At 45.7% G+C, this 26,212-nt stretch overlaps 1 protein-coding gene across 1 annotated transcript in view; it reads left to right on the top strand.

The window, feature by feature from the left end:
- The first annotated feature begins 2,242 nt into the window (after window positions 1-2,242).
- The window catches only part of atp2a3 (ATPase sarcoplasmic/endoplasmic reticulum Ca2+ transporting 3), a 44,549-nt gene continuing 20,579 nt past the window's right edge, over window positions 2,243-26,212 (top strand). Inside the window, exons 1-7 of the mRNA XM_076274594.1 lie at window positions 2,243-2,575; window positions 12,980-12,997; window positions 13,641-13,723; window positions 17,735-17,839; window positions 19,038-19,176; window positions 25,243-25,323; window positions 25,631-25,716. Coding sequence (XP_076130709.1) covers window positions 2,458-2,575; window positions 12,980-12,997; window positions 13,641-13,723; window positions 17,735-17,839; window positions 19,038-19,176; window positions 25,243-25,323; window positions 25,631-25,716 — 630 coding nt within the window. The 5' untranslated portion in view covers window positions 2,243-2,457. The remainder of the gene's footprint in view (window positions 2,576-12,979; window positions 12,998-13,640; window positions 13,724-17,734; window positions 17,840-19,037; window positions 19,177-25,242; window positions 25,324-25,630; window positions 25,717-26,212) is intronic.

The raw sequence follows: 26,212 nt of genomic DNA, 5'->3' as shown, positions 1-26,212 counted from the left end.
TTCATACAGGATAATGATGAGACCATTTGCAAAAGCCGAGAGGCTAGTAAGCAAAACACAGTGGTCACTCCTGTGTGTTAAAGAGACCAAATTTTCATTTTTTGTTCTTGTCTGCGTGAAAGGCTTCTGCCCATTTCCATAATGCAAATAGCAAGTGTAAGCAGAGGTGAAGTCAAATACAGCTGGAAAACAGAGAGGACTGTATGGAAAATATGGTGTAAGTAGTGGCCGGGCTGAGACAGGCGACCATTGTGTTTAGAACGAGAGAGAGAGAGAGACAGAGAGAGAGAGGGGGAGGATTTCCCTTTCGTCAGGACTTTGGCATTCGAGGGCTACCCTTTGGCGTCGGCTACCAGGGGGGCATGACTGTGGCAGTTTGTTTCGTTTTGAATAAATTGTGTTGTGATGGGAAAGTTATCTCATGTTGCAGCTACATGGTATGTGAACAGAGAGGACATTATGTCCTCCTGGGCTGGAATGGTGCTGCTGCTTCAGTGTGTGCTGCTGTGCACTGCAATGTCATGACATGGAGTGCATCATACACACGTACATAGATATGTGTGCTTATAGTTAAACACATGCATGTGTATACATTTAAACCTGTGATATATCTATGTGTTTCCTGTAGATATCTTCAAAAATTTCAGAGATGGCTGCTGGTGATAAAATGTCATCTGGTCTCTGGCAGTGACACACTTTATCGCCCATGTATCCATTTATCTGTATATTTTCACCTGAGCTGCCAAAATAGGTGCCCTTGGGGCATCTCTGTCCAAATCTCGGTGGATTCTCTGAATGGAGTCAGTCACTGTGGGTAATTGATTAAGTGGCAAAGCCTGGTGAATACCAATGCCTGCTGCAGCACAGGGAGGCTGAGGTGCAACATCACTGCCTCCATTCCTTCAAGTATCTACCACGGCAGACGCAAGGCAGGGGTCCACGTGCATAACAAGGAAGAGACTGGCAGCTGACAGGAGAGTTGGCTCCTGATTGGGTATGCAACACCAGAACAATGCATTACATACAGTACATGATGACAATGCTGGAAATGACACTATTATTAACAGCATTGTTTGGTGAAAGCCTATTGCACAGCATTATCTATTGATAACAATTGAAGTCACTTAATTAATGTTTAATACGATTGTTAAAGGCTAAATGCAATGCAAGGAAATCACTGGGGATTGCAAATGTCTAATTTTTTGCTCTCAACCAAAATCAATGCAAAACAGGCTACAAATGCCAAATTCCAATGACACCTTGTCGCAGACATTGTAAAAGGCAGTTGTGGCATGTCTACAACTTTTAGCACAATGGTGCAAATTAGGCCCTGGCTCTATATATAGGTGTGCACTGGAAGAGCAAACTCGCTGTAAGGCTGGACAGAACTAGAGCACCTTGTTCCTCCACAGTTTCCACTAATGCAGAGCTGGGCCACCATACGCCACCAACCATCCTCATACTGCAGGTATGTCACGGGGAGCCTGAAGCGGATAAGATGAGTGAGGAACATTCTTTAACTCTGTGAGAACCTCCATCCAGCATAAAAATGCAGCTTTGACAATGTGCTAGAGTATGAGCTATGACTTTTATTATTATTTTGATATGACTTCAATTCCTACGGTGATGTTTAACAACAAACTGCAACTTAAAAATAAATAACAAAATTGCAACAGTCTGTTTTTGATATAGGCTTATGCACCTTTGGATATCATCTGAACACACCTTTTAGTTGTCTTCTGACAAAGTTAAAGGAAGGAAAGTGGACCATATAGGCTGAGCCTATGTTTGGTAGAAGGTTGCAAAAATCTGTGTAATGCACGCTGCACTGAATAGGCCTATGATATGTAGTTATCAGGTAAGAATATCTGCCACAAAAAACTTGAAATATCAGGAACTCACCATACACTTTTGCAAACAAATGTAAGACCTTTAAATTAAACCGGAAATGTTGAAAGTTTAGATTTACATCAGTACTTTTTGTCGCTATTTAACTCATAATTAGCCATTGTCCGAAATCCTATTGTTTCTGAATTTCACACAAATCGTGACTATATAGAAAGAAATGCTGGCACGCAATGGCGGCTCAGTGACTCTGCTTGACTCAGGTAATGCGAGCCAATAGGAGCGCGAGTCGGTGCTCAAACACGCTCTCTCACGAAAAAAAGGCGGACCTTATGAGAGAAGTACACCTTCCGATGGAGTGAAGATATCAATCTCGCCGATTGGGTAATAGCTGCTTTGCAACTCGGACTCGGGAGGTACGGCTGAACTCTTCGGCTTGCAGAAGGGGCAGGTGGTAGGCTAGTCATCACCAACCCACCTCCACTTGGCGGTCAGAGCGCACCTCGTTAGAAATATATTTTGTTACATATCTAAAAAATATACTCAGCTTTGGCGCGTTTTATTTATATTATTACATGTATTTGAAGTCATTGTTGTAGACAGTGCTCTAAGATGGAAAACGCCCACACTAAAACAGCATCTGAAGTTTTAGAAAACTTCGGTGTGAACGAAAACACTGGACTGACTCTCGAACAAGTGAAAATAAATTTTGAAAAATATGGACCAAATGGTGAGTAACATTTAGCCCATTACATGTCAAGGCAGTGTACTGATGCAGTGCATTTGATTGTTTGGACATCCTTTACAACGCACCCAGCCAAAATGAATTGTGTTTAGAGCGTATAATTCATTTCCTCGTCAGGAAAAGCATTTCATAGTGAAGTGGCATCTATTACTGCGTTCTGGCACCATGTCGTCGTTACTTATGACATTGTTTCGACTGATGCTTGGGTTTGTATTTTAGAATAGTTATGTGAAATTCTCCTAATTGTGTGTAGATGAATCCAGTAGCTCTCCGATGACGCTCAGGTGAGCGTCTCTATTCAGGCGAACATATTCTGACTCCGTGAGTTTTGCGGACATCGTGTGGTTTGTTTGCAAGCCTACTGTAAGAGTCGTAGAGCCATGGTATTCGGCCAGTGTGTTTGTATCCAGCTAAGAGCCTGGTGCGTTGCTCTTAATTTTTGATCCGCATGTCGTTCGGTTACCGTGGCACAGTATATTCACACGTACACAGACCCCACAGACAAGTTCTCAAACGTCTTAAATTGGCTCAGTAAGATGGAGTATCTTACTTTTCCATTTCATAGGAATTCTGTCTGGTTGTTTATTTTTCTTTTGATCTATTAAAGTCTATTTAATGCATAGGTTACTGACGAATGCAAATCTTAAATTGTCAAACCGCGCGTTGAGAAATAATTTTAGGTTGGCCTACTTTCATTTTTATTAATGAACGAAATGTTTTACAGGAGTTAGATAGGCTACCGCACCTGTGACTGCGATACCCTAGAGAAAGAAAAAACTTGAGCAACCAGTTTTACACTTCCTCAATGTTGGAACTGACCTATTGGCATAGCCTACTGTAGAATACATTGTGAAACTTTCAAGCTCCAATATCCTTCAGTGTTTTGAACGAGGACATGGGCTGTTAAGCAGAGCATCCAGCAGTGCAAAAGGTGTGCTTGTGCCCCGAACAAAATATCTATTTTGATTCACCGAGGGGGTTGGTTGATGAAAGTTGTCATCAGCAGATGGTATGGTCCTTTGCCTTTTTCTGAGTAGCTGCGCACGGAGACGCCAGGGCCGTTGCCGCCCTCGTGATGTTGTTCATTTGGTCCTAGAAAAGCAAGCATTTATTAACTGCCCCCACACCAGTGTGTGTCAGCACAATTTAGGTTGAACTCTATATAAGCTCAACACTAAAACAACACTGTGTCTATTTTAAACACACTGGCTTGTTGTACATGACCGCTACTCACACACACATTATGCACACACACACACATACAATGGTCTGACTCTTGGCCGGAGCTGGCGCAGAGCCGCGCCGGATCCGGCTGTGACGGGAGTAATTACGAGGGCGACACAGCGGCCCTTTGTTGCACGAGGCTGCGGTGCCCAAAGGCCTGTGATGACTTCATGGAAAAAGCAACATCTTGTTGAGATAGCGTCTCTTTCTGTTTGAGCTGTCAACTTCCTGCCTGTTATAGCGAAGAGATACATGTCGAAGGGAATGCCCTTTCCTCTTTCTGTGCATTAACCGTGCAACTGTTTAGTCCACCACACATACTGCCTATGTTTTCACATGTAATGGGTTTTATTTTATTGTTTATCCTGACTTGGTGTCTCTGCAGAGAAATATACAGTGAGGGATATTCCAAATGTATAGATCTTGTTCGCGGTTCATTTCTAAGTTCTGTTTGTCAGAAAACTATTCAAAGATTTGTCTGTTGCATAGTGGTCCCAGATTCATGGTTATACATGTTCACCTTTGACCCTGAAGTTTTTAACAAGCCATCTGTACGTTTGTCTCGTTTTTTGTTCCCTTTGAGTTGTTATATATTCTGGAACACAAACGTATCTGTTCCTTTCTGTGCCATAAACTTGGCCTCTGGCTAAGCTTGACATGCAGAGACGGAGCAGTGCTTGGGAGAACCCCCCTTCTGGAGGGAAACTCCTTGTAAAGTTCCAGCATTCCTTGAAACAGCTTGCCATAGGAGGTACTGTTGCAGCATTCCAGGGAAAGATATACGACTTGCCAGTCTCCCAGACACAGACATAACATTCCAGTATTAGAACATGAGGCCTTCTCTCCGTGGTCTAGCTTCCCACTATGGGGCCATCAAATAGAAAGGAGAGTGTACTGTTTGTGTGTTAGGGGTTAGGAGGGGGACACTAATCAATTTGCTATCAGCTACTTGCATAATATGTCTGTAATGGAGTTGTTTCGCTGTACAGCACTGGAGCGGTGGTAAAGGTTATTTTGGTGGAACTGAAGGGTCTTTTGTGGTTTAGCATGTTAATAGGGGAGATGCACATGGTTTTAATTACATTTTAATGGCAACACACACACACACACACACACACACACACACAACCATACACACACATTATTGCAGTGCAAAAAAAGTTTGCTTTGGAAGTTAAATTAATGTAGAGGAGGACTATAAGTCTCATGTTGCCACTAGTTGTTTTCAAATTCCATTTGATCTGGTGGATAAGTATAGTCTTGGGCTGTAACTTTAAGTTGTAGGCCTACACATGAAGGTGATAACTGTGTTTTCACATCTAGGCTTTACACGTTTCTCTGCTAATAGTTGAGTCAGTTTGCATTTAGGTCATATTGAAAGAATGATTTAGTAATGTTTGCCACAGTGGCCAGTTGAAATGGATGTGGTTGCACTGCCATAGCGTGTTACATAGCTGTGTCCCATTGTTAGGAGACCTTTTAGTTAAAGAAAATAAAGAGAATGCCGCACACTCTGCTCAATGTTTTAATGTTGAAGTGACGTTTCGGCCGTCTGGCCTTCTTCAAACTAAAAGGAGACCTTTTAGTACCACACATCGGTCATCTTTGCAGAAGAAATGCATGCAGGCTAGGGTTTAGGTAATTAAGGTTAGACTAATAACCTTACTTAACCACACACACACCTACCCATGTTGAGCCTAGTACCTGGGGATCCCCGTCTCCCACGCACTGGCCAACTGTCTTCGTCAGCTATTACCTATTCTTGACCTCATAAGAGTCTTTTAGCTCTGGGTCAGCCTTGTCTAAACAAAGGATGACTGGCAAATAAGTGCTTTGGGAAAGTAATAAAGAAACTGGGGTAGAGTTTTCATAGCTCATTCACTGTCCGGCACATTGGCTCAGTCAGGGGCCCCGTCAACAGCTGTCTGTCTGTCTGTCCATGGCCCTCTGCATGGCCATTCTGTTGACATAATGCTGTTTACTCACTCTCAGTGACAGAAGCTTGCTCCTGAGCCAGTTAAGCCCAAGTATATTTATTGCAGGTGCCGCTGCAGACTCGAGTCTTACTCGACAGCCAAGTGACAGTGTGCTTTTGTTAGTACCACAACTCGGGCCTGGCGCTCAGTGTTGTTGCCGGTCGAGGCCAACATGGTTGTGTTTTCTTGCTTACTGCAAAAGACAGCTTGTGTGTTAGGGAGAAGTATCTCCTTTCATTGGTTGGCTGTGCCTTTCTCTAGTGTGTGTTATGTGCCCGCAAAGTGTCTAGAGGAAGTTGCAGCTCTCTCTCTCTCTCTCTCTCTCTTTTTTTTTCTCTCTCTCTCCTCTCTCTTTTTCTCTCTCTCTCTCTGCAGCTGTGCACTGAGTGCTGTGTAGAGGATGTTTGTGCTCTTCTAGCTGCGCAATGTGAGCCGCACACGCACACACACAGCCTCAAACACACACACACACACGCGGGCCGTTAAACAGGGCTCTTTTGTAGCCGTGTGTTTGTGGAAGCCGAACGGCCGTGCCTCCGGCTGGAGGTGGGTCTGGAAGTGCTAACCACGCCTGCGTCCACCTGAGAGAGGGAGGGAGAGAGAGAGAGAGAGAGGAAGGAGAGAGAGAGAGAGAGGGAGGTGGGGGGAGGTCTATAAGCATCACTGCCAGTGTCTCTTCTCTCATCATCATCCCTCCATTTTTATGACAGTCTTATCTTCTTTCTTCTCAACCGTTCTCCTTCCTGTGGGTTATGCTCTACTGCTCTGATGGCCAATAAGAAGTGTACTGTGCAGTAAAACAAACAAGCAAATCTCCTTCAAAATGTTCTGCTTTTTCTGCTCTGCCCCTTAAGCTGTTGTGGTTGTATGCAGCCCTACTACTACCATAACATATATCACTGATGTAGTAGTGCTCAAGAGACAGCAAGATGCTTATAAGGGACAGCATTAGCATGGTATGAAAATGTAGTAGCCCCAAGTATATTACTCTTAACTCTTCACTTCTCCAAACGCCTTAATAATCTACAAAAGGCCTGTACAAATGTCTGTCCCTACAAAAACGTATGGTATGATTTGTTGAGTTATGTTTTGGCACAGGTCTTTGCTTTGTCATCTGATGTGTTTTCACTAGTTATTTCACTGGTTGTCTACTGTTACTGATATTCTTTGTCTTGACTCATATTGCATGCATACATTGCATTGCATGCACCTGCAGTCTTAGTAAAACAGATAGACTGTTGAGTGTATGTTTGGTTTTTTCCCCTTCATGTGATGCAGTACTGTTGCACATGTCCCTCAAGTCTTGAGTCTTTTTATTTTGGGTATTCTCAAAGTATCGTTACGAAGCCGATCCTTATGCAAGCGGATGTGGACTCCAGATAAGTGAGTGGTGGGTTTCGCAGTCCTTTCCACCCCTCTCACTCGAGCTTGAGTGTATGCAGCGTGACTGCTTGGAGGCGCTTGCGCCGGCGTGTCATTTGTCTCCGATTCTCACCTCCCACTGCTGAAGTCATCACCTCCTCTGTGTCGAACCGTTGACTCACTGTCAGTGAGGGGGGGGGGGGGGGGGTGGCGGCATGTCTTTTCAGCAGCACTTGTGAAGTCAGTTCATCGAGTGTTGTCTCTAGCTCTGCATGCGTTCAGACAGGGCTGTGGCATGTAGCTTTGCTCTCTGAGCATGTAGGCACTCTAGCCCTGTTATGCTTTTTTTTTTTTTTTTTTGAAGAGCGTGCCTTGTTTTATTCAATCTTCATTAAAATCCTTTTTATAAGTTTACGCAATCTGATTGACCCATTTGTGCTAGTTGGTTGAAGTAGTAGTGAATGACTCATAGAAAAAAATGTTGCATGGCAGCGTTTGATATGGTCTGAAGGGGCTATGAAATGCACAAGATCCTTTGTTACCTACTTTTTTAAATCAGCCCAGGAAATACTGCTACCTGGCTCTAACATAAAAGAATGTGGACTTCACCAGGACCTTTCCCTCGGTGCTCTGCTTTCTTGACTTTGCCGGGTTGCTTTGTCCCAATTTCAGGAGCAGACGTGCCCCCATGTGTCGCCCACATCTGGCCCACATCGGCCTCACATCTGCCTCAGCCACTTCAGCTCAGAGCTAGAGTCTGTCCAAAAGCCGCCGGCTCTCAAGGGCGGCCCTATGGTTCCCCCATGTCATGGGACATTTGCTGTGTCTGCCGGCGTGGCGAATGCGCTGAATGGACACTAGTGCTAGCTACACACTACACACTGTGCTGTCATGCCGGGGCCTCTTACACAAGGTGGTCAGGTAGGGGCATGTTGCTACGTTGACGAGCAGGTGATTACGAGCAGAGGTATGACAGCTGCCCTCATTGGAGGAAATGAGATGCGACCATGTCAGTGCCTTGCACAGGAATGGAGGACAGAGCCACAGGCTGTGCTATGGTATTAGTTAACATGATGACCGGAGGTGTTGAATTCCACTGATCTCTCTTCTCTTTCCAGTAATGTACTGTATCAGGAGTGAAAGCGATGATGATGATTATTAGGTATCGTCTATGGCCATTTCAAATATTTGGTTGATTTAATAATCTCCTCAGAAGTTTAGTGGCAATGGCAAAGGGGAATGCACATCAGCAACTGAAAATTGAAGTTACTTAGCAGCTCTATGTATCATTATGTAAAATTCTGTTGTCGTTTGCTGTAGGCAGAGTGATGATAATGTTGGCACCAGGGATACCTTTGTTTACATTGAACATCTGTTGTTTTGAGAGAATGAAATGTGAACTGTGGGAATTCCTTGCGTATGAAAGGCTTCAGGCTTAGTTGTTTGATATAGCTGTGGGGATTCGTTCAGTCCACTCTCTGTAGAGTGCTCAGGGTGGAACACGTAGCACATCGGAAAGTCCTTTTTATTCAAGGAAGGTTATCTAGGTAGATATCCAAGGTATTGAAGCAGAATACTTTGAGGTATCAAACTGGTGTTATTCGTTATTCTGTTAATGATTTATTTCTTCTGTTAGTGAGGCTCATTTAGAAGATCACTTTTTTGGTAAATGTAGGCTTTCTTAAACCATACAGTGTTTTTGGCTGGAACACTATCAAAACCTCTACGATGTTAATTGCTATATTATCTTGTGATCTTGTCGTCTGTTATGTTCTTATTTTTCCACGAGAGTGATAAGAAACAGGCTTCCTGCCATCTGAAATGTCTGAAGAGTCTGTGTGTGTGCTCAGTGATGGCGCCTAATTGGGTGTTAAAGCATGGCGGCGGGGAGGCCAACAACAGCACAGCATCTGCTCCGCTTCCGCAGTGCCACCAGGCACCTGAGCTCCGGCCGCCGGGCGCTGGGTCCGTCCGCATCGACCCCCGATCCCCGCTCGCCTCCCCCAGATGCAGATTTATGACGCGAGCCAAGGGTACCCCGCGTCTGCTGGAGGGGAAAGTGCTGAGCCGAGCCCTTCAGATCGTCATGTCTGAGTCATCCTTCTCTACACACACGCACGCACACACGCGCACACACGCGCACACACGCGCACACACGCGCACACACACGCACACACACACACACACACACACGCACACACACACTCTCTGTGATAGCCTCGTGCAACACCACCACCCTCACCTCCTGCAGTGGCTGTGCTCCCACATCGCCACCGATGACATCTGTCTTGTGCATGATTTGGTCATCTAAACTGGGATAAGGACCAGACTAGTATAAGACTAGGAGAAATGGTGTAGGCAGACCTAAATAATTTTCCTGCTTTAAAGTGCTGCTTTACTGCTTTAATGTATTGCAGTGTAGTGGAGATAGATTTGGAGTCGGAGGGAGGGGGGGGGGGTGGGGATGGGGGGCAGAAGTGCTGAGCTGGAGCAGGGCTGCCCTGGCCTGCATGAGCTGCATGCACGGAGAGGCCCTATGCATTGCATAACACTTATTTTGAGTGAGTTTGAGCACTCCCTCCGCAGCCGTGAGCCACGTCACCCAGTGAGACGCAGTTTCCAGCCGTGTCCGCGCGCCAAGTAGCCATGGCAACCTGTTTTGAAAACTTCATACACTTCTGGCCGAGAGAGAGAGAGAGAGAGAGAGAGAGAGAGAGAGAGAGAGAGAGAGAGAGAGAGAGAGAGAGAGAGAGAGAGAGAGAAGGGGCTGAAGTCCAGCCCACAGCTGGTGTGCTCTTTCTTGCCATTTGTCCTGTCTTTTTTTAAATCTCGCATTCTCATAAACTTGATGACATGTTTCGCATCGAGGCGACACCGAGGTCTGCTCTCTTGCGGTTCCTCTTTGCCGGATTACGACGAGTAGCGCTTCGGTTGTGTGCTGCAGCCGTCCGGAGCCCAGTCCGGTAATAGATTTCCTCTCCACTACCCTCTGGCACCCTGGACACGGGCGTGAAAGCCAATGTTGTTGGCAACTGTGTCCAGGAAGTGTTTCCCTTCTAGCGCCACGCGTAAACAGACTGGCCCCTGTTTTGAGAGAGAGAGAGAGAGAGAGAGAGAGAAGCAACGAGAGTGGGTGAGGGGAGAGAGAGATTGTACAGCAACGAGAGTGGGTGAGGGGGAGAGGAGGAGAGAGGGAGAAAGAAAGAAAGAGAGAGGGAGGGAGCCAGAGAGAGAGAGCGAACGAACGAGTGAGGGTTGGGTTAAGTCAGTATGCTGGAATGTGCCTGGGCAGGACGAGTCTGACAAAACCCAGATGACTGAGGGAATCCTTGGCACTGGGCGACTGGGGAACCCCGTTCAACCCCTCCTTCGTCCCTCCCTCCCAACCACCAAGACTCCCTTTGTCTCCCAGGTCTGGCGTTGCAGCCAGTCTGTCTGCCATAAAAACATTACACAAGCAGGGAGGTACTGTAACGGGGAAAAGGGCTTATGTCAGGCACCTGGAGCATGGAAAACATTGGGATGTTTTCTTTTTTTCAGACCTTTTCTGGGGACTTTTTCCACTGCATACACAGTACGCCTTTGGGCACTGATTTCATTTATGCATGCCAACATGGCCTACTAGACAACAATCATAAAGTATTTTTGTGCAGGATGGCACTGAAACACATCGGGACATTTTGAAACATTTCAAGGCCCAAACAAATGCAATGTAAAAGCCATTCAAATAGTTTGTTTTTGTTTGGCCCGTTTTGTTTTCCCCTCTCCTTTCTTTTGAGAATGATAACTGAGTCACTGTTGAACTGACATTTTCAGGTGTCACTAATCTATCTGTCCTGTAGGCCCATACTGCAGCATGAGTCAAAGGCATACACAGAGAGATGGCCAGATGGCACTTCCTTTGTTCTCTCCAGCATGAAGCCCTCTCTGTTGTTATGGAGTGCCTTCTCATTGAGTCAATACACAACAGCTTAATTAACTTGTCTCTTAAAAGTCTCAGGTTGTTGTAGTACATGTGCCTCATTCCCCCAATCTTTCCTTGTGGTTGAGTGTTTGTGGAAATAGCTGCAAAGCTTGTCTGATTTGGCTGGGCTCTTGATTGGAGACACGGTACAGTTCCAGTGTGTACGGAGTCTTTCTTAAAACCCCTCGACAAAGAAGCGATTTTATTTCCGCGGCACGTGTACCTCCTGTCCGGTATCCGTTTCAAGTTTTGGTCGGTGATCAGCAGAAAACGTCATGGTGCTGTTTTCTTGTTTTGGCTGGCTGCCTTTTTTGTTTTGGTCGCATGAGATTTTCTGGAACATTCCGACCCTATCTGCTCTAGTATTTGACAAAACTTTGAAAGAAAGGTTTTTTTTTTTTTGCTAGCCATGGATAGACCCCAGTGACTAGTCACTACAGGGGTTTCCCTTTTTTATCAGTGTACTAAGCTGCCTGATATGGAAGCTCTCCTTGTAGATAAGGTGAGGGAAACACACACAGATGGCCTGGCTGGACTCGACAGAAATGCATGCCAGGGAGGCCTGACCTTGGGCAATAGCAGATTGTGAGGGAGGGCACCCAGCTCTAGTGATTTCCCCTAACCATGCAGTGTGTGGGACTTGATTGTAAAAGATTTTTAATTTAAAAAAAAAAGATGTTTTAAAGAGTATAATTTCATAACAATAATAGACTGATGTTAGACCAGAGTAAGATACAGGGGAAATGACTAACTGGAGATGCCGTGAATGTTAAACTTTTCGATTGACTCACTGATAATTGATTTGGGATTAATGAACACCACGCAAGGAAGCACTAATAAAACATCTCTGCTCAAGGCTATACAGCATTTTTAACCTTTTATTGAATTGTGTCATGTTCATTTAGTAGGCCAAGATATTCTAAGCAGATAGTCTAGCGAAGTTTAGCAGGAAACCACAACAGGGTGTTTGCCTGCTTGATTTGAGTCATGAATGGACATGAATGTAAATGTGAAAGTTAACCTTCACCAGTCTAAGAAGACAAGAGGATAGCTTGTGGCTTTGGCTATGTCTGAAGTAGTCTATGGTATAAGATAGGAAATACAGTGCAACTAATGCCTCTTAACGTGCTCTAAGAACCGCCATGAAGCATTTTCTGCAACCTCTGTCTCCACATGCTCTACATTACCCACTCGCTTCAAAGGACCCTTCTAGAAACTTCTAAATAACTCCAAGGAGGCCATGGCTTGGTACATGCACCCATATCCTCTAGTAGTTTCAGCCTGAATGCAGGTGTTCTTTTTAGAGAAGTAGTAAAAAAAGACAACCTTTTCAGTTTGAGTGTAACGTTAGCGTGTCATTCCTCCATGTAGAAACAAACTAGAGTTTCCACTGGAGTGTACCCTAACGGGTGGAGCATGGGCAGGCAACTCCCATGGAAAAGTATATTTACAATGCTTGTGTACATTTCACATGGCCACTTTCCCTCACTCTGTACTGCTTGGGCAATGGTGTCATGTGGCATTTGCTTTCCAAAGTGATACTGTTGTTGTTTTTTTTGCCATCTGATCTTGCGTCGCTGTATCATATTTTCATGTGCAGAACACACGTTCATTATTCATGACCTTAAACTCTTCACTCCTGCAAGCAGGTCTTTGTTTTGAGTCTCCCTATAGCTAACTTTTAATCAGGAAAATGATCGGAGGTCCACTGTATCTAATAATTTAATGAGCATATGTTTGATCAAGCTCTTTATTGTGAGGCTAACCAGTTTTGTTCTCTTTCTCTCCTTTTTGCCCCCCCCCCCTCCCCCCTTCCACTCGGGTCTCATTCCTCCATGGATTGTTTTGGTCTGACACTGACAGAACTGCCAGCGGAAGAAGGTAAATATTGATCTTTTCACTGTGTTCTTTATCTTCCATTACGAGCTCCATGCCAAGGTTTTAATTCAGCGTCACTACACACACACACACACACACACACACACACACACACACACACACACACACACACACACACACACACACACACACACACACACACTTTAATATCTTAAATCTTTGGTATCCATCCCCAACCCCTTCCATGACTTCCAGGACGGTCCTGGGGGAAGGGTTCAGAGGCCTGCCTCACAGGCATAATATCAGCAAGTATCCGGCATGAGAAATGAAGCCCCTGGACTTGAATACAATTTTACATGAAATGAGATCCATCATTATGTCAGAAGACATTCCGTCACACTACTCACAGTGGTGTTTGTGTTCTTCCCATGAAAAGGAACATGCCATGGTTAATGAAGCAACTCCATCAACATTGTTTTTTTTCTGTCGTTCTTCGTTTCAGTGATGCACACCAAACACAAAATGGTTGAGTTCCTTTAATGGCAGCCTCAGTTGGCTAGTAATTTGGATTACTTCCCTACTTTGATATGACCACTAAACCCACTCATGCAGATACATCAAAAGACAGATTAGTAAAACTTATTTTAAAATTCTCTCTCTTTCTCTCTCTCTCTCTCGTTCTTAGGCAAGTCTTTGTGGGAGCTGGTGGTTGAGCAGTTTGAGGACCTCCTGGTGAGGATCCTCCTGCTTGCGGCCTGCGTGTCCTTCGTGAGTACCATCTCCTCACCCTCACACACTTACCTCCTCATACTTCATATGCTGCCTATGTGGCAAAAACGCATGCAGGCAAAAGTGTGTGTTGTGACTGTGTAAGACCAGAATATGTAATTCCCTTAAGCTTGCTATGATAAACCACTAAGAAAGGAGTTTGTTTTAGGTGTCTCAGGAAGTGCGCTGCCATTTCAGGCACGCAGATATCAAGTCAGTGTTGCATGACATTTTGAATATGTGAGGAAGCGTACTATCGCAAGACTCCTCGTGTGATGCAAGTCTGCCCATGATGTGGCTCCTTTTCATATCTGACCCTTTCTCCTATCTGCCATGCTCTGCCATGTTCAGCAACTCCAGTCACCTAAGGCAGAGCTTTGAGGGAGTGCAATGTTTGTTGTTTTCTTGACACTTTGCCAAATCAGCACCACCATTTTAGGCCCGGTGGGTGGGGGAGAGCGGGGGGTTCGGTGGAGGGAATCCCTGACTGCCGAAGGAGTTTTCCGTTCATTATGTCCCCAACTAGTCGGACTGGAATTGCCGCTCTATTTTTGGAGCCTTGGGGGGAAAACCTATTAAAGTGTAAGCTGGAATGATGTGGCATGGTATCTGTCCTCATTGTGCAGTTAATGAGGAGCCACACATGCATCCTCACATTAGTGTGATGTCAAATTGGTGGTCTATCGCCGGTCTAATGTAGATGGTGCTTCCTGCTGGGACCACTGCAAGATGCCATTTATGGCCAAATTAGAAGAGTGCTTTTTGTTGGTGGTGTGTGTGTGTGTTTTTTTTCCCTTCTCTGCTTTGTTTTTTAAAAGGCCTCGAACTGTAGGGTGCCTCCGTTTTCTTTCCGAGCATTTTGCATACTGTAAAAAAAAATGTTACAAGTGGAGTCTGTTTTCCTTGTTTGTTTTAATAAATACTCAGAACTTTGTTTAAATACCAAATGTCGTCGCAAAATCCAGCTGCGTGCTGTAAGCTCCCCGGAGCCTTCAGCTCCTCTGTGAAACACTCCCGTGGACCACATGTGGTGGGACTTTGTCGGGTCGGGGGACTTTGATCTCCGCTGCCACGGCCATTTTCCCCCTCCATCAACATGTCTGTATTGTCCTTCCCTTTAGAAATACAAACGTTTTTGGAAAAAAATATATAACTGAAAAGTCCTGTAGTAGTCATTTGGAATCCTGTGGTCTTACATAAACCCAGATAAAAGTACAGCGTGTGCTTATATGAGCACAACCTAGATAACTCCATAGATGTGTGAGAGAGAAAGGGAGAAGAGGAAAGAGAAAATGGAAAGAAAGAGCAAGATAGAGTATGAGAGAGAGAGAAAGAGATAGGAAAAGAGAGTGGAGATGTGGAGAAAGCAGGACATTGTATGTTTTGGATGTCGGTCAGAGCCCAGACAAGCCTGTGATGGTAGAGGCACGCGACGCAGGAGGTTTCTGCCAGCAGCAGCCCACACTTTGAACTCATTTGTGTGCCGGTTTGAATATATTAAAATGGAGGCATTGAGCTGTCCTGACTTTTTGCATGTTATGGAGAACAAAGGGACTGGTTTCCAGGCGACAGGAGTGCCACACAGAAGAAAGTGAGGTTTATGTGAAGTTATAAATGATGTGTTTATGACTCCATTACCCACCAGAGAAAGCCATATAGTTTCACTCGAACTGCTCCAATGTTGAAGACATAGATAGCACAATGTTATATGCAGCTTACAACTTGCCTCTGTAAATAGGGGAAATATCTGTGGTAGATTCTTAGCCATTTTTCTTGGTTTAGTTGAATCCAAACTATTTTGAGTGGTTAGTTGGACTTTATTTGTCTGTGGTCTGAGTATTTGTACAAGTTGTCAATGGTACTGTGTCACTTTTTTTTTTAACATGCCCACAAAGCCAGTATGTCTGTCTGGCCAGAAACAGATTACAGTTATAGAAAGGGAAACATGACCAGAAAAAGGTCACCTCAGACAATTGATAGACTTCCTCAGTTTGTGAGTGGCAGAGTATGGCTGAGTGCCTATTTTATTTTTATTTATTTATTTTTACATTTCTCTGGATGTCAGTGGCCATTTTAAGTGGAGGGCAAGAGTTGTACAGGAAGTGACTGAAGAAAATGCTGGTGGCCGTTGAATGGGATGTCTCTTGCGTCCTCTGTTTTCTAATCTGCTTGTTAAAGGTTTTCCGTGTAAACTCTTTCCCACACTAAAACTCAAAGGCCTTACGGTTTGAGATTTTGACTGCCAAATGGCAACAGTCCCTTGAAAGCTGACTGGATGCCTCCACACATATCCATCTGAAATAAAACTTAGTGAGTCTTTGTTCAATATATTGCAATTCTGAACCTTGTTGCCTCTGTGCCCCTAGCTGCAAGATGGTAACCATACTAATACTTAGATCTAGCCTCTCTGTCAATGTCAAAGGGATTTTTAATAGTGCAGGTCGGTCCGCACTGAAGCTCTTGAAGAGCACAATTCCAAAGACCGATTTGACTGCTCTCTGTCAGCAGTCCATGAAACCCTGGCCACATAGGAAACTTTTGCGAGGCACATGTGGTCGTAAACGATGAAATATTGATTTGGCTCAAGGGGTCTGTGAGAGCTATTTTTTTGGTCCTAAGATGGACAGGGACTGTCTGAACTTTGCTTGATGCTAGTGAGTAATTGTAGTAGTCTCTCCTCTCTGCTGACAACTTCCCGGAGACTATTTCTCTAACTTCATATGTCCTCATTGCCTTACGCCAACTTGCAACTGCTTTTGTTAATGGAAGCAGCAAATCAGGATGTGTTATGCCAGCCAAGTCCTGGAGGGGCACGGTAGGGGGCTAGAAACAGGAAAAGCAGCTTGTTGAAGCAGTTTGTAACCATCCCCTTCATCACCCATTTTAGTTACACTGCAGTGGGCTCATCTGATTTGGTGGTGGTGCCATATCTTACAAGAGGAGCGCTATCGGATGCGGGGATGTTAGGACTTGTTGCGTAGCCCACGCTTCTCAAAGGTGTCTTCAGTTGTTTTAAATTCAGCCAATTGAGAAATGTGCGGACGTGTTTTGGCACTGTTCTTTCCTGTCTGTCATCTATCTGTCAGCTTTTTTCAGAGTTTCTCAGCCATGACCATTTCCTCTACCTGACTTATTATCAAGCGCTCCACCGCACACACACACCCCAGACTCCAGAAGGATATGTGTGTGTGTGTGTGTGTGTAGGGTATTTTTTTGGAGAGACTAATTGTGTGGCATGCACCTTTTGTTTCCGACTCTACACTAATTACTCCCCCTGACACGGCCATCACTCAGGAGCGGCGCCCTCTGTCTCTCCAAACAGCGGCCGCCTCCGCCGCCTGAGTGGAGTTTCCATGCAGATGACTTGGCCTGCTTTGTGCATGTCCGTGCCCAGTCTCTAGGCAAGGTAATGGTCTTGCGTAAGGAGCAGGCTCTGCATCAGCAACAATGCTGTGCCTCCCACACCCACACTGGCCAACACGTGGGAGTGGACGCAGCCTGGACGGGGAGCCCGAGGGTCATAATCCCACATACCTGCCCTCGAAGGTCGTATCCTCCAGCCGCTCTTAACCGTGGCTGTAAATTTGGAGAGGGCTATTTCTTTTTCCAAAATTACATTCCCCTTTATTTCCTACGGCGTGGCAGTCGACCCTGCTGGAAATAAAGGACTGTTTTGTTCCTGCTCAGCACCTGCATCGGGCAGCAGCAGCAGCCTGAGTGTAGACCATGACCAACCACACCTGCGCCCGCCAACAGGGCCTCAACTAGTAGTGCTGGCAGCGCCTGGTCGGGCTGGTCAAGAGCTCTGTTCCACACACTCGGCGGTCAGCGCAGACATCAGGTGTGCTTTTGCCCCTCTGTGATCTTGCAAGGGCCGAGCAAATACTGTAAACAGCACAAGGACCTCAGGAGGCCACGTTTGGCTTAAAGCGACTTCAGGATGTTTTTCTGCAACAGAATAGTATGAAGTACTAAGGTGTGTTTGTGTGTGTGTTTGTTTGTGTGATGTAGGTGCTGGCCCTTTTCGAGGAGGGAGACGAGGGCACCACTGCATTCGTGGAGCCTATTGTCATTTTGCTGATTCTGGTGGCTAATGCGGTCATTGGCGTCTGGCAGGTAAGTGTACAGCCCAGAGGCTGGCTAACGGACATCAAACTTGCCAGCCAAACACCAGCAACAGCACATCATCTGGCACTGACAAATGAATGATTTGGATCACTCCTTCACATAAACATATACCATCACTATACATTTGGGAATGATATGAAGTGTACAAAATGTATTACTACTTATACTACTAGTGTAAGCATAAGGTTGCATTATTTATTAGGCTACCAGAAAGGCAAAGAAAACTGATGTAAACATTAGTTTGTCAGAAGCTTTGTAAATGCATCTTTGCAAGAGGCCTACATTCCTACATGCCTCCACTCCTCTCAGAGATTAGAATATCCTACTCATATCAAGTGAAAAGCAGTTGTTATTGTTCCCGGCTAGGCTTCAGGAGTAGTGAAGGGTTGTTATTGTTCCCGGCTAGGCTTCAGGAGTAGTGGTTGCTTACTGAAAGGATTTGGCCCCGTTTGACACCTGAGAGGCTTCTGCTGTTCAGGGCCATTCTTGAATGGTTGCACATAATGGCGGTGGACAGCGTGGTGACATTTTTCTAATTTTTTTGGAAGTACTGCTTATTAACTGTGACAATGCTTCATCCTCCATAATTGGACAAAAGTCCCCTCAAAGGGAAGCAATTATTTTGTTTTTGGCAGTTTCTCAAAACCCAAACAGGGCAAGCAGACAGGGCGAAGGTGGGGAGTGCCTGTGTGAGAGAATCTCTCTCTTCATGCTGCTCACATGGTGTCATGGATTTACGTGGTAGTGTCTTAATAGTCATAGTTATACAAATGTTGTCAATTATGTTTGTGAAAATATGGATATTATTTTCAAGGGTATATACAAATGCAAGTATTGGATTTGGGATTTGCTTCACCTGTCTTTGCTGGAGATAGTTTTAATGTCTGTGTATTGCTAGGTCGCCCTGCCTTTACACTATTAAGCTGCATATCTGCGTGAGAACATTGAAATGATTATGAGTCTTTACGCATTAAAACATGGAGCCAACAACACACACACAAAGTTAATATAAACTTCAAACACTTGATGAATCATAGTGGATCTAGATAGATCTCTATTGTCTCACAGGAAATGTGTTGAAATTTGTGGAGAACAATCATCTCGTCTCATGGTCTATGGTCAGGGGTGGGGGGCTTGCCCTGGTGGCCATGTAAACAATGCTTGTCCTTCCTGTGCCCCCTCACAGGAGCGGAATGCCGAGAATGCCATTGAAGCTCTAAAGGAGTATGAGCCGGAGATGGGCAAAGTGTTCCGCATGAACAGGAAGGCCGTCCAGAGGATCAAGGCCCGCGACATCGTCCCCGGGGATGTGGTGGAGGTGGCAGGTACGGTATGGCCCATTGATGTGCAGTCGGGGGGGCAGGTTCCCATGGATGGCACGTAAAATACATGTAAATGGATGCCATATGGATGGGAACGTATGGTAGGGTATAGCATCTATACCAGCAGGGGCATTTGCATTGAGTCATTTAATGCGTGCGATGACTAAATACAGACTCGTAGTGGGTGGGAAGAATGCAAATGTGAAATTATACTGTCTGACTGTGGGCTTCTTGAACATCCTCCGACGACGACACACTCAAGCGTGTTATTATGCTTCCCTGCAAGTGATTTAATGGTTGCTGTTTGCGGCGTCCATTTTTCATGTTGCTCACGCAGCCATCCGCTGGGAGAGTCCATTTATGGGGGCATCACGGAGGGGGCTGGCTTCAAGGCTGGCTTGGTTTTTTTGTTGCCGTCGGGAGACTTCAATGGAACATTGCATCTGAGTGGTCTCTCTCTCTCTCTCTCTCTCTCTCTCTCTCTCTCTCTCGTTTTCTCTCTTCTTTTTTCCCTTTCTTTTCTTTTTTTTCTTCTACCGGCCGCCGTTTCCACTCTGTCAACTCTGTCCAGGATTTCAAGTGCGTTTCACCAGCTGCCATCTTCCACACATGAGCCCTCTCTCTTTCTTTCTCTCTTTCTTTCTTTCTTTCTTTCTCCCTCTCTCTTTCCCTCCCTTCATCGCTGTCTCCATCCAGCCTTTCTGCTGCCGATGCTCTGCCACTGACCACACACTCAGGTGTGAGGGGGGGGGGGGGGTATCCCATGGTGAATTACATAAGCGCCGGGTGCACTCCATCAAACCAGCCCTCTTCCAAACCGGTCTCCTAGGTGCCAGCTCAGAGATGTGTTCTGCGTTCGGTGTTCTGCGTTCGGCCGCGAGAAGTCAAATCAAATCAAAACAAAAACATGGCCGCTGCAAAGTGGCTGTGGTTGCACGCTGGATTTAGGGGCCCCCCATTTAAATTTCCAGCTCCGCTCCTCGTCTCCTGCTTTTCCATGCTGTCAGTCGCCCCGAAACCACCTGGACGCAGCTCGACGTCTGTCAGCTCCCGCGCCCGCCCGTACGCACACACACACACACTCACTCACATGTTCCCACTCATGCTGTGAACCAGCCCATGTCTAGGCAAGGCTTCATCTAAAAATAGACTTGTTGTTACTTCTGTGCATCCCTCTCTCTCTCTCTCTCTCTCTCTCTCTCTCTGTCTCTCTCTCTCACACATCAACACGCTTTCTCTCTCACACACACAGAGCGAATTGCACATTTGTATGTGCCCGTGGACAGGGTCATGTCATCAAAGTAATTAGTGTTTGTTTCTGTAAACTTTGGCTCACTAATGATCTCTCAGCAGCGTGGTGAAGTGTGGAAGGAAGGGTTTGTGCAGAGCAGCCAGGCAACGAGGAAAAAGGAACAGGGGGTTTGGCCGTGTCATAGCTAGTATTCATGAAAACAGTCAGCAATTGGAAGATCTCACAAAGTAGACATGACCAAAACAAAAAACCCAACACTGGGTTCATATGCTGTCAGCATGGATCAGGCTCGATCATATGGCTCATGCGTACCGTGAAGGATATTTTGCCATGTAGAGCTTGTTCCTAGGTGATTGTTGTTTGTTAGCAAAGAGCCATGATCTCTTTCTAGGTTACGGTCAATACCATGACAAGATGGATAGAGACAAAGACAGACAGAGGCCAGAAGGAGAGAGGAGATGCGTAGCAGGCTTGTGCAAAATTCTGAATTTTAGAATTAGCTTCCATTCAATTCATGAATTGGAATTTGAATTGAATTGGCTCTGCCCCACAGGAAGTTGAATTTGAATTGGAATGACAGGAAGTGGAATTAAATTCATGGCAATTCAAAGGAATTATACAGACACACAACAGAAAGAATGTGTTGAATCTCACATACATTCAGTTTTGGGAAGGTTACTTTGGAAATGTAATTGGTTACTGTTTTAAATTATAAGTTGTGTGTCGATGCAATCATATCTGACATACTGTGAAGCTTCATTGTTAAACACAATTATGTTAAATTATGTAAATTATGTCTCGTTACTGTTGACTAAGGTGAGAAGGAAGGGAATGAGCGAGAGAGAAAGCGTTGTGTTACCTGACTGTGTGTGGAGGGGAAACAAACCTCCCTTTGTTCTGGGACAGCTCCCGGGACTGTGCTGGGGCAGGCCCACATTCCTACACACACACACAGTAGGAGCAGCCTTGGCTGATAAACACACACACAGCAACTGGGCAGGGGGGCAACGTCAACATCAACATCTGGCACACACTGGCAGTCCCACGCCAGCGCTCTCTCCCCTAACTAAGGGTGTGCCGGCGGACAGATAAACCCATGTGTCTACATAGCCACACACACCACTCCAATACCCCCCGCATCCGTCTGGGACCTGGAGGCACGCGTTTTAATTGAGTTGTGTGACGGGAGGATAGCCTGATATAGCGCAGCAGTCCTCGCCATACACACACACACACACACACACAGCACGGAGACGTGTGCTACTGATTACCCATGCCAGACGTGTGCTACTGATTACCCATGCGTACCCCAGAATCTCCCTGTCATATTGTTCACTACATGTGTAAAAACGAGTGGCTAGTGTTGTCGGTGGAGGGTGGCCTCATGTTGGTGGTTAATGGTGTGCCAGGAGGCTGGAGTGGACAAGGGATGTTCACACTGCAAATCTGTCAGGGCCGGTGGAAACGGCTGGCACCCGCCGCCACAGGAAGACTGGCCGCCAGCGATTGAGGTGATGGATTCGGGGGGCGCAGGTGGAAGGTCGAGCGCCGGAGCCAATCCCGAATCCTCCCGCCAGCTCCGGAACACGAGGATGACGTGCTGTAATGACGACCACCCAAAGGTGCGCTGGGTTCATCTGCGCAGGGCTCTAGTTAGATGAAAAAGTAAAACACATGAATGAAAAAAACAAGTGAATGAATTAAAGAGAGCATTTTGCATCGAAAGAGAAGTAATTCATCCGTCCGTCATGTACGACATTAGAAGTTATTCCTGTGGACTGCTGCGTTTCAGAATGTGCTTCGAAAAACTTTTGCAATTAGTATATGAAGGATTAAAACTTATTTGGACGGCGGAATGTGCCGGTCACAGTAGATTGCCTTTGCGCATCATATGGCGCCTGCTGCACGGAGGGGAATTATCTCCCCCTTATCGCGCTTCTGTTTCTTCCCTCGCCTGATCTTGTTGCTAAGCAGTAGCAAACAAACGCGAAGTCAGGCGGCGGTCCAAAAAGAGACTAGAGAGAGAGAGAGCGAGAAAACACAAATTGTCAGTGTTGAGGAGAACTAAAGATGGAAAATGTAAATTTAGGATCTCGGGGAAAGAAAAATGCGAGAAGTCCAAAGTTGTATGGGCCAAACCTGTCTCCAGCGAAATGGCAGCCCAAACCGCCGTGCTGTTTGTCCCCTCCACGCCATTCCCGTTTTTTCCCAGCTCCTCATTATCCAGCTTTTCCTGCATCTCGGATTAGTACGTGTTGATTCCGTCGGAACGCCTACAGAGCGGGAGTGCAACAATCCCTCGATTTGTAGGGTTTTGGAAAATGTTGCTTTTTTTTGCCTTGGAGTGGAGTTTAGCACGAGTGAGAATATGGGAATGTTTTTTTTTTTTTCCTTAAAAGAAAAAAAAAAAAGCAGTCTTTACACCCCTGTGTCCGGCCTTCTCATTGTCACTTGTGCCAACGTTACACCACGCTTGTGAATCCGGTCCACAGTGGAACTTTCCCTCCAATTTTAAGATGGAAAACATCCACCAAACACCCCCCCCCCCCCCCCCAACCTCTGCACTGCACTATGTGGGTCTAAGGAGAGCCGGTGGAGGCTTTATAGAGGGCCTGAGGAGATGGAAACCTGGGGGAGAGTGTGTGCGCTGCTGCTGCTCCTTCTCCATCACACCCACTGCCCAGCTCTCCGTTTCGGAAAAGTCTGTCATGGTCATCCTCCACATCGAAGGATATCCCCTTCTCCCCAGGACCGTGTGTGTGTGTGTGTGTGTGTGTGTACTTTACTTTGAGGACCGGACCAGCTGTGTTTGTAATATGATGTAACCTACTTGTGAATCCATCCCTCAGAATGCAAACTAAATTTAAATGTAAATGAAATCATTATCATGCTGCTGTTATTCTCCCATTTCGTTTATAGACACCAGAACAATACCAGAACATATGTCCATATTTTCACATTGTTAGGCAGCATCTCGTAATCCTACTTATGTAACAAGCGGCATCATCACTTTGTGCAGTTTGTCAGTTGGCTTCGGGGCTGCGCTTTCGAAGGACATGGGCCATCCCAAGTTGCCCTGATGCATTAGCATTTAGATTAGATGTGTTCTAACAGTGAGAAGCTGGAGGGGTGTGTGTGTGTGTGTGTGTCCGTGCGCCCACTGAGGGAGGGGGGCACGAGTTGCCCGCCGTGGGAGTGTGAGGAGGAGGATGAGCAGCGGTCCCTGGCTGCAGCCCCCACTGGCACAAACTCGCTTCAGCTCTGCCCTGACCAGGAGGGACTCTTGTCTGTGTGTGTGTGTGAGAGAGAGATTATAAAGTGTGGCCGTAGCTACAGGATATTGGAAAAGAGAAACGGTGGTTTGTTGTACCCGGTATGAGGAAGAGGGATGAGGTAAAGAATGAGGGTCTGTAAGAAAACCCTCTTGCCCCGAGTGAAGGCAAGCAGAACAGCCCTGGGGTAGAGTCTGAAAAAGGAGCATCAAGATGAGACGGTAGATGGAAGAAGCCCCGGCATCTTGGCCCACTAGATCATAACATAATCATAACCTGTCTGCCTCTGTCCTCCCCAGTGAGCAGTGTCTCCTCATTGATTGGTTGGTCTTAACATTGCAAATCACTGTGCAGGACCAGAAGGAAGCTCTTTTGAAGTCATCTTGCCTTTATTACCACAGTCGTATTGGACGACCCGACTGAACGGGAGAAATGAAAACTTATTTTTTCAAACACTGGAGTTTCTTCAGGTCATCACTTTTTAACGAGTTTGGAGCAGTGCAGCTGCTCAACCCTTCATATTGGGACAGTGAAGTTCCAGTGACTTACAACATCAGATCTGAGTTTCATCTATTCATATGTGTCAATACATAAAAGAAAGCTGTGCTATTATTGCATATGAATATAAAATTATACTTTTTTATGCACATCACGGTTGGTTCCAGGCTAGTGCTTTAATTTGTGGATACGAATGGTTTCTGTCAGACTTTTGTATTCATTTTTTTTATCTCAAGGGTGACTGGAAGGAAAATCTTTTTTGTGTGTGTGTTTTCTGAGGTGGAGCAAGAGATTGTTATTGATCTTTTCATGGGACAGAAACAGGGGGTAGGTGGTGCTAACTCCATCACTGCTGTATCGAGCTGCATTTGCCACCCGTGCATCATGCCATTTGCCTTTGAAGTGAAGTTAAGTGTGTGTGTGTGTGACTTTACTTGTTTTTCTCTCTTTTGCTCGAGGCTTTATGTGCACTGGAGGCGCTTCGATCTGTTGTTTACCTGGTGTGTGTGTGTGTGTGTGTGTGTGTGTGTGTGTGTGTGTGTGTGTGTGTGTGTGTGTGTGTGTGTGTGTGTGTGTGTGTGTGTGTGTGCGCTCGTGCGTGTGCATATGAGTGGTGCCGGATGGATGCCCAGAGCCATGTTTCTGTGTACCTCTGATTTCCTGCATGATTATAGCAGCAATCTTCACCGCCTACTATGGCCATAGGCATCAAGGAACAAGAGCAGCTTAGCTGTGCGCTCCCCAAAGATAACCTCCTGCCCTTAAGTAACCTTTTGTTTTTCACTTACTGTGTTGTTTCTCTCTCTCTCTCTCTCTCTCTCTCTCTCTCTCTCTCTCTCTCTCTCTCTCTCTCTCTCTCTCTCTCTCCCCCTCTATCTATCTATCTATCTATCTACAGTATCTCTCTCTCTCTCTCTCTCTCTCTCTCTCTCTCTCTCTCTCTCTCTCTCTCTCTCTCTCTCTCTCTCTCTCTCTCTCTCTCTCTCTCTCCTACAGTATAGGAACATTCCTAGCTCACCAGGTGTTTTGTGGTTCTTTTGCTTGTAGTTGGGGACAAGGTGCCAGCAGACATCAGGATCACCTCCATCAAGTCCACCACGCTGAGAGTGGACCAGTCCATCCTCACAGGTACGGGCATGTCCAACCTGAGATCAGCTAACATGATGTCATGTCGCCGAGGGCATCTCTAAAGGATTTCTGAGTTATTGCCTTTAAAGTCAGAGTCAGAGTTATTGCCTCTGAAAAAGCCTATTAAATTGCCTGTGTATGCCACATGCTCTGTAAATAAGCCTGCCTTGCCTTGTCTGAAAAGGAAGAGCTTAACTCTGGTGTTCCCTCCACCCAGAACAATTAACTGTAACATTGTATCTAGCAGCTGTACTAAGCACTGTGTTGTGTCATGTAATTTGACGGCATGCTTTTTTCCATTCCCCAGGGGAGTCGGTGTCTGTGATCAAGCATACTGACCCTGTGCCTGACCCCCGAGCTGTCAATCAGGACAAGAAGAACATGCTGTTTTCGGTGAGGGTTCCCACCACTCGTGTGTGTGTGTGTGCTTGCGTGCATGTGCATGTGGGGGAGGGTGAGGATTCCTAATCTTCCCACCCTGTTTTGGCCCTGGGAGGTTGGGCGTGGGGTTGCCATGCTTCACTGTAGGCCATTGCCATACTCCCAGGGAATGTGGATTGCTATCAGCAGCCCCTGTAATGTGAACATAAGCATTTCATCGTCGTGAACTCTTATGAAATCACTATTTTACACTGTCTTGAAGTTAATGGTATTAGTTTCAGAGATTTTTGTTTAATCATACTTTTATTAAAAAGAATGATTAACATTACACTGTACAAAAAGCACTAAATAGAAATGTTCATATTTTTTCCCCTTGTAGTATCAGAGAATGTGTTTCTCTTGGGTGCCACTAAAAAAGGGTTTAGTGTCGAGTCAGGTGAAAATGCTTTAGTGGTGATTAACTTCAATTTAATGGCTAACTAAGGATTCCTGTGAAGCACTTTTGTCT

The sequence above is a fragment of the Alosa pseudoharengus genome, unplaced genomic scaffold (assembly GCF_046254945.1).
Source record: "Alosa pseudoharengus isolate Yale_2024_CS ecotype anadromous, Long Island Sound unplaced genomic scaffold, YU_APseudo_1.1 YU_APseudo_1.1_scf_8, whole genome shotgun sequence".
Lineage (NCBI taxonomy): Eukaryota > Metazoa > Chordata > Actinopteri > Clupeiformes > Clupeidae > Alosa > Alosa pseudoharengus.
This window is presented reverse-complemented; position numbering and strand designations above follow the sequence as displayed.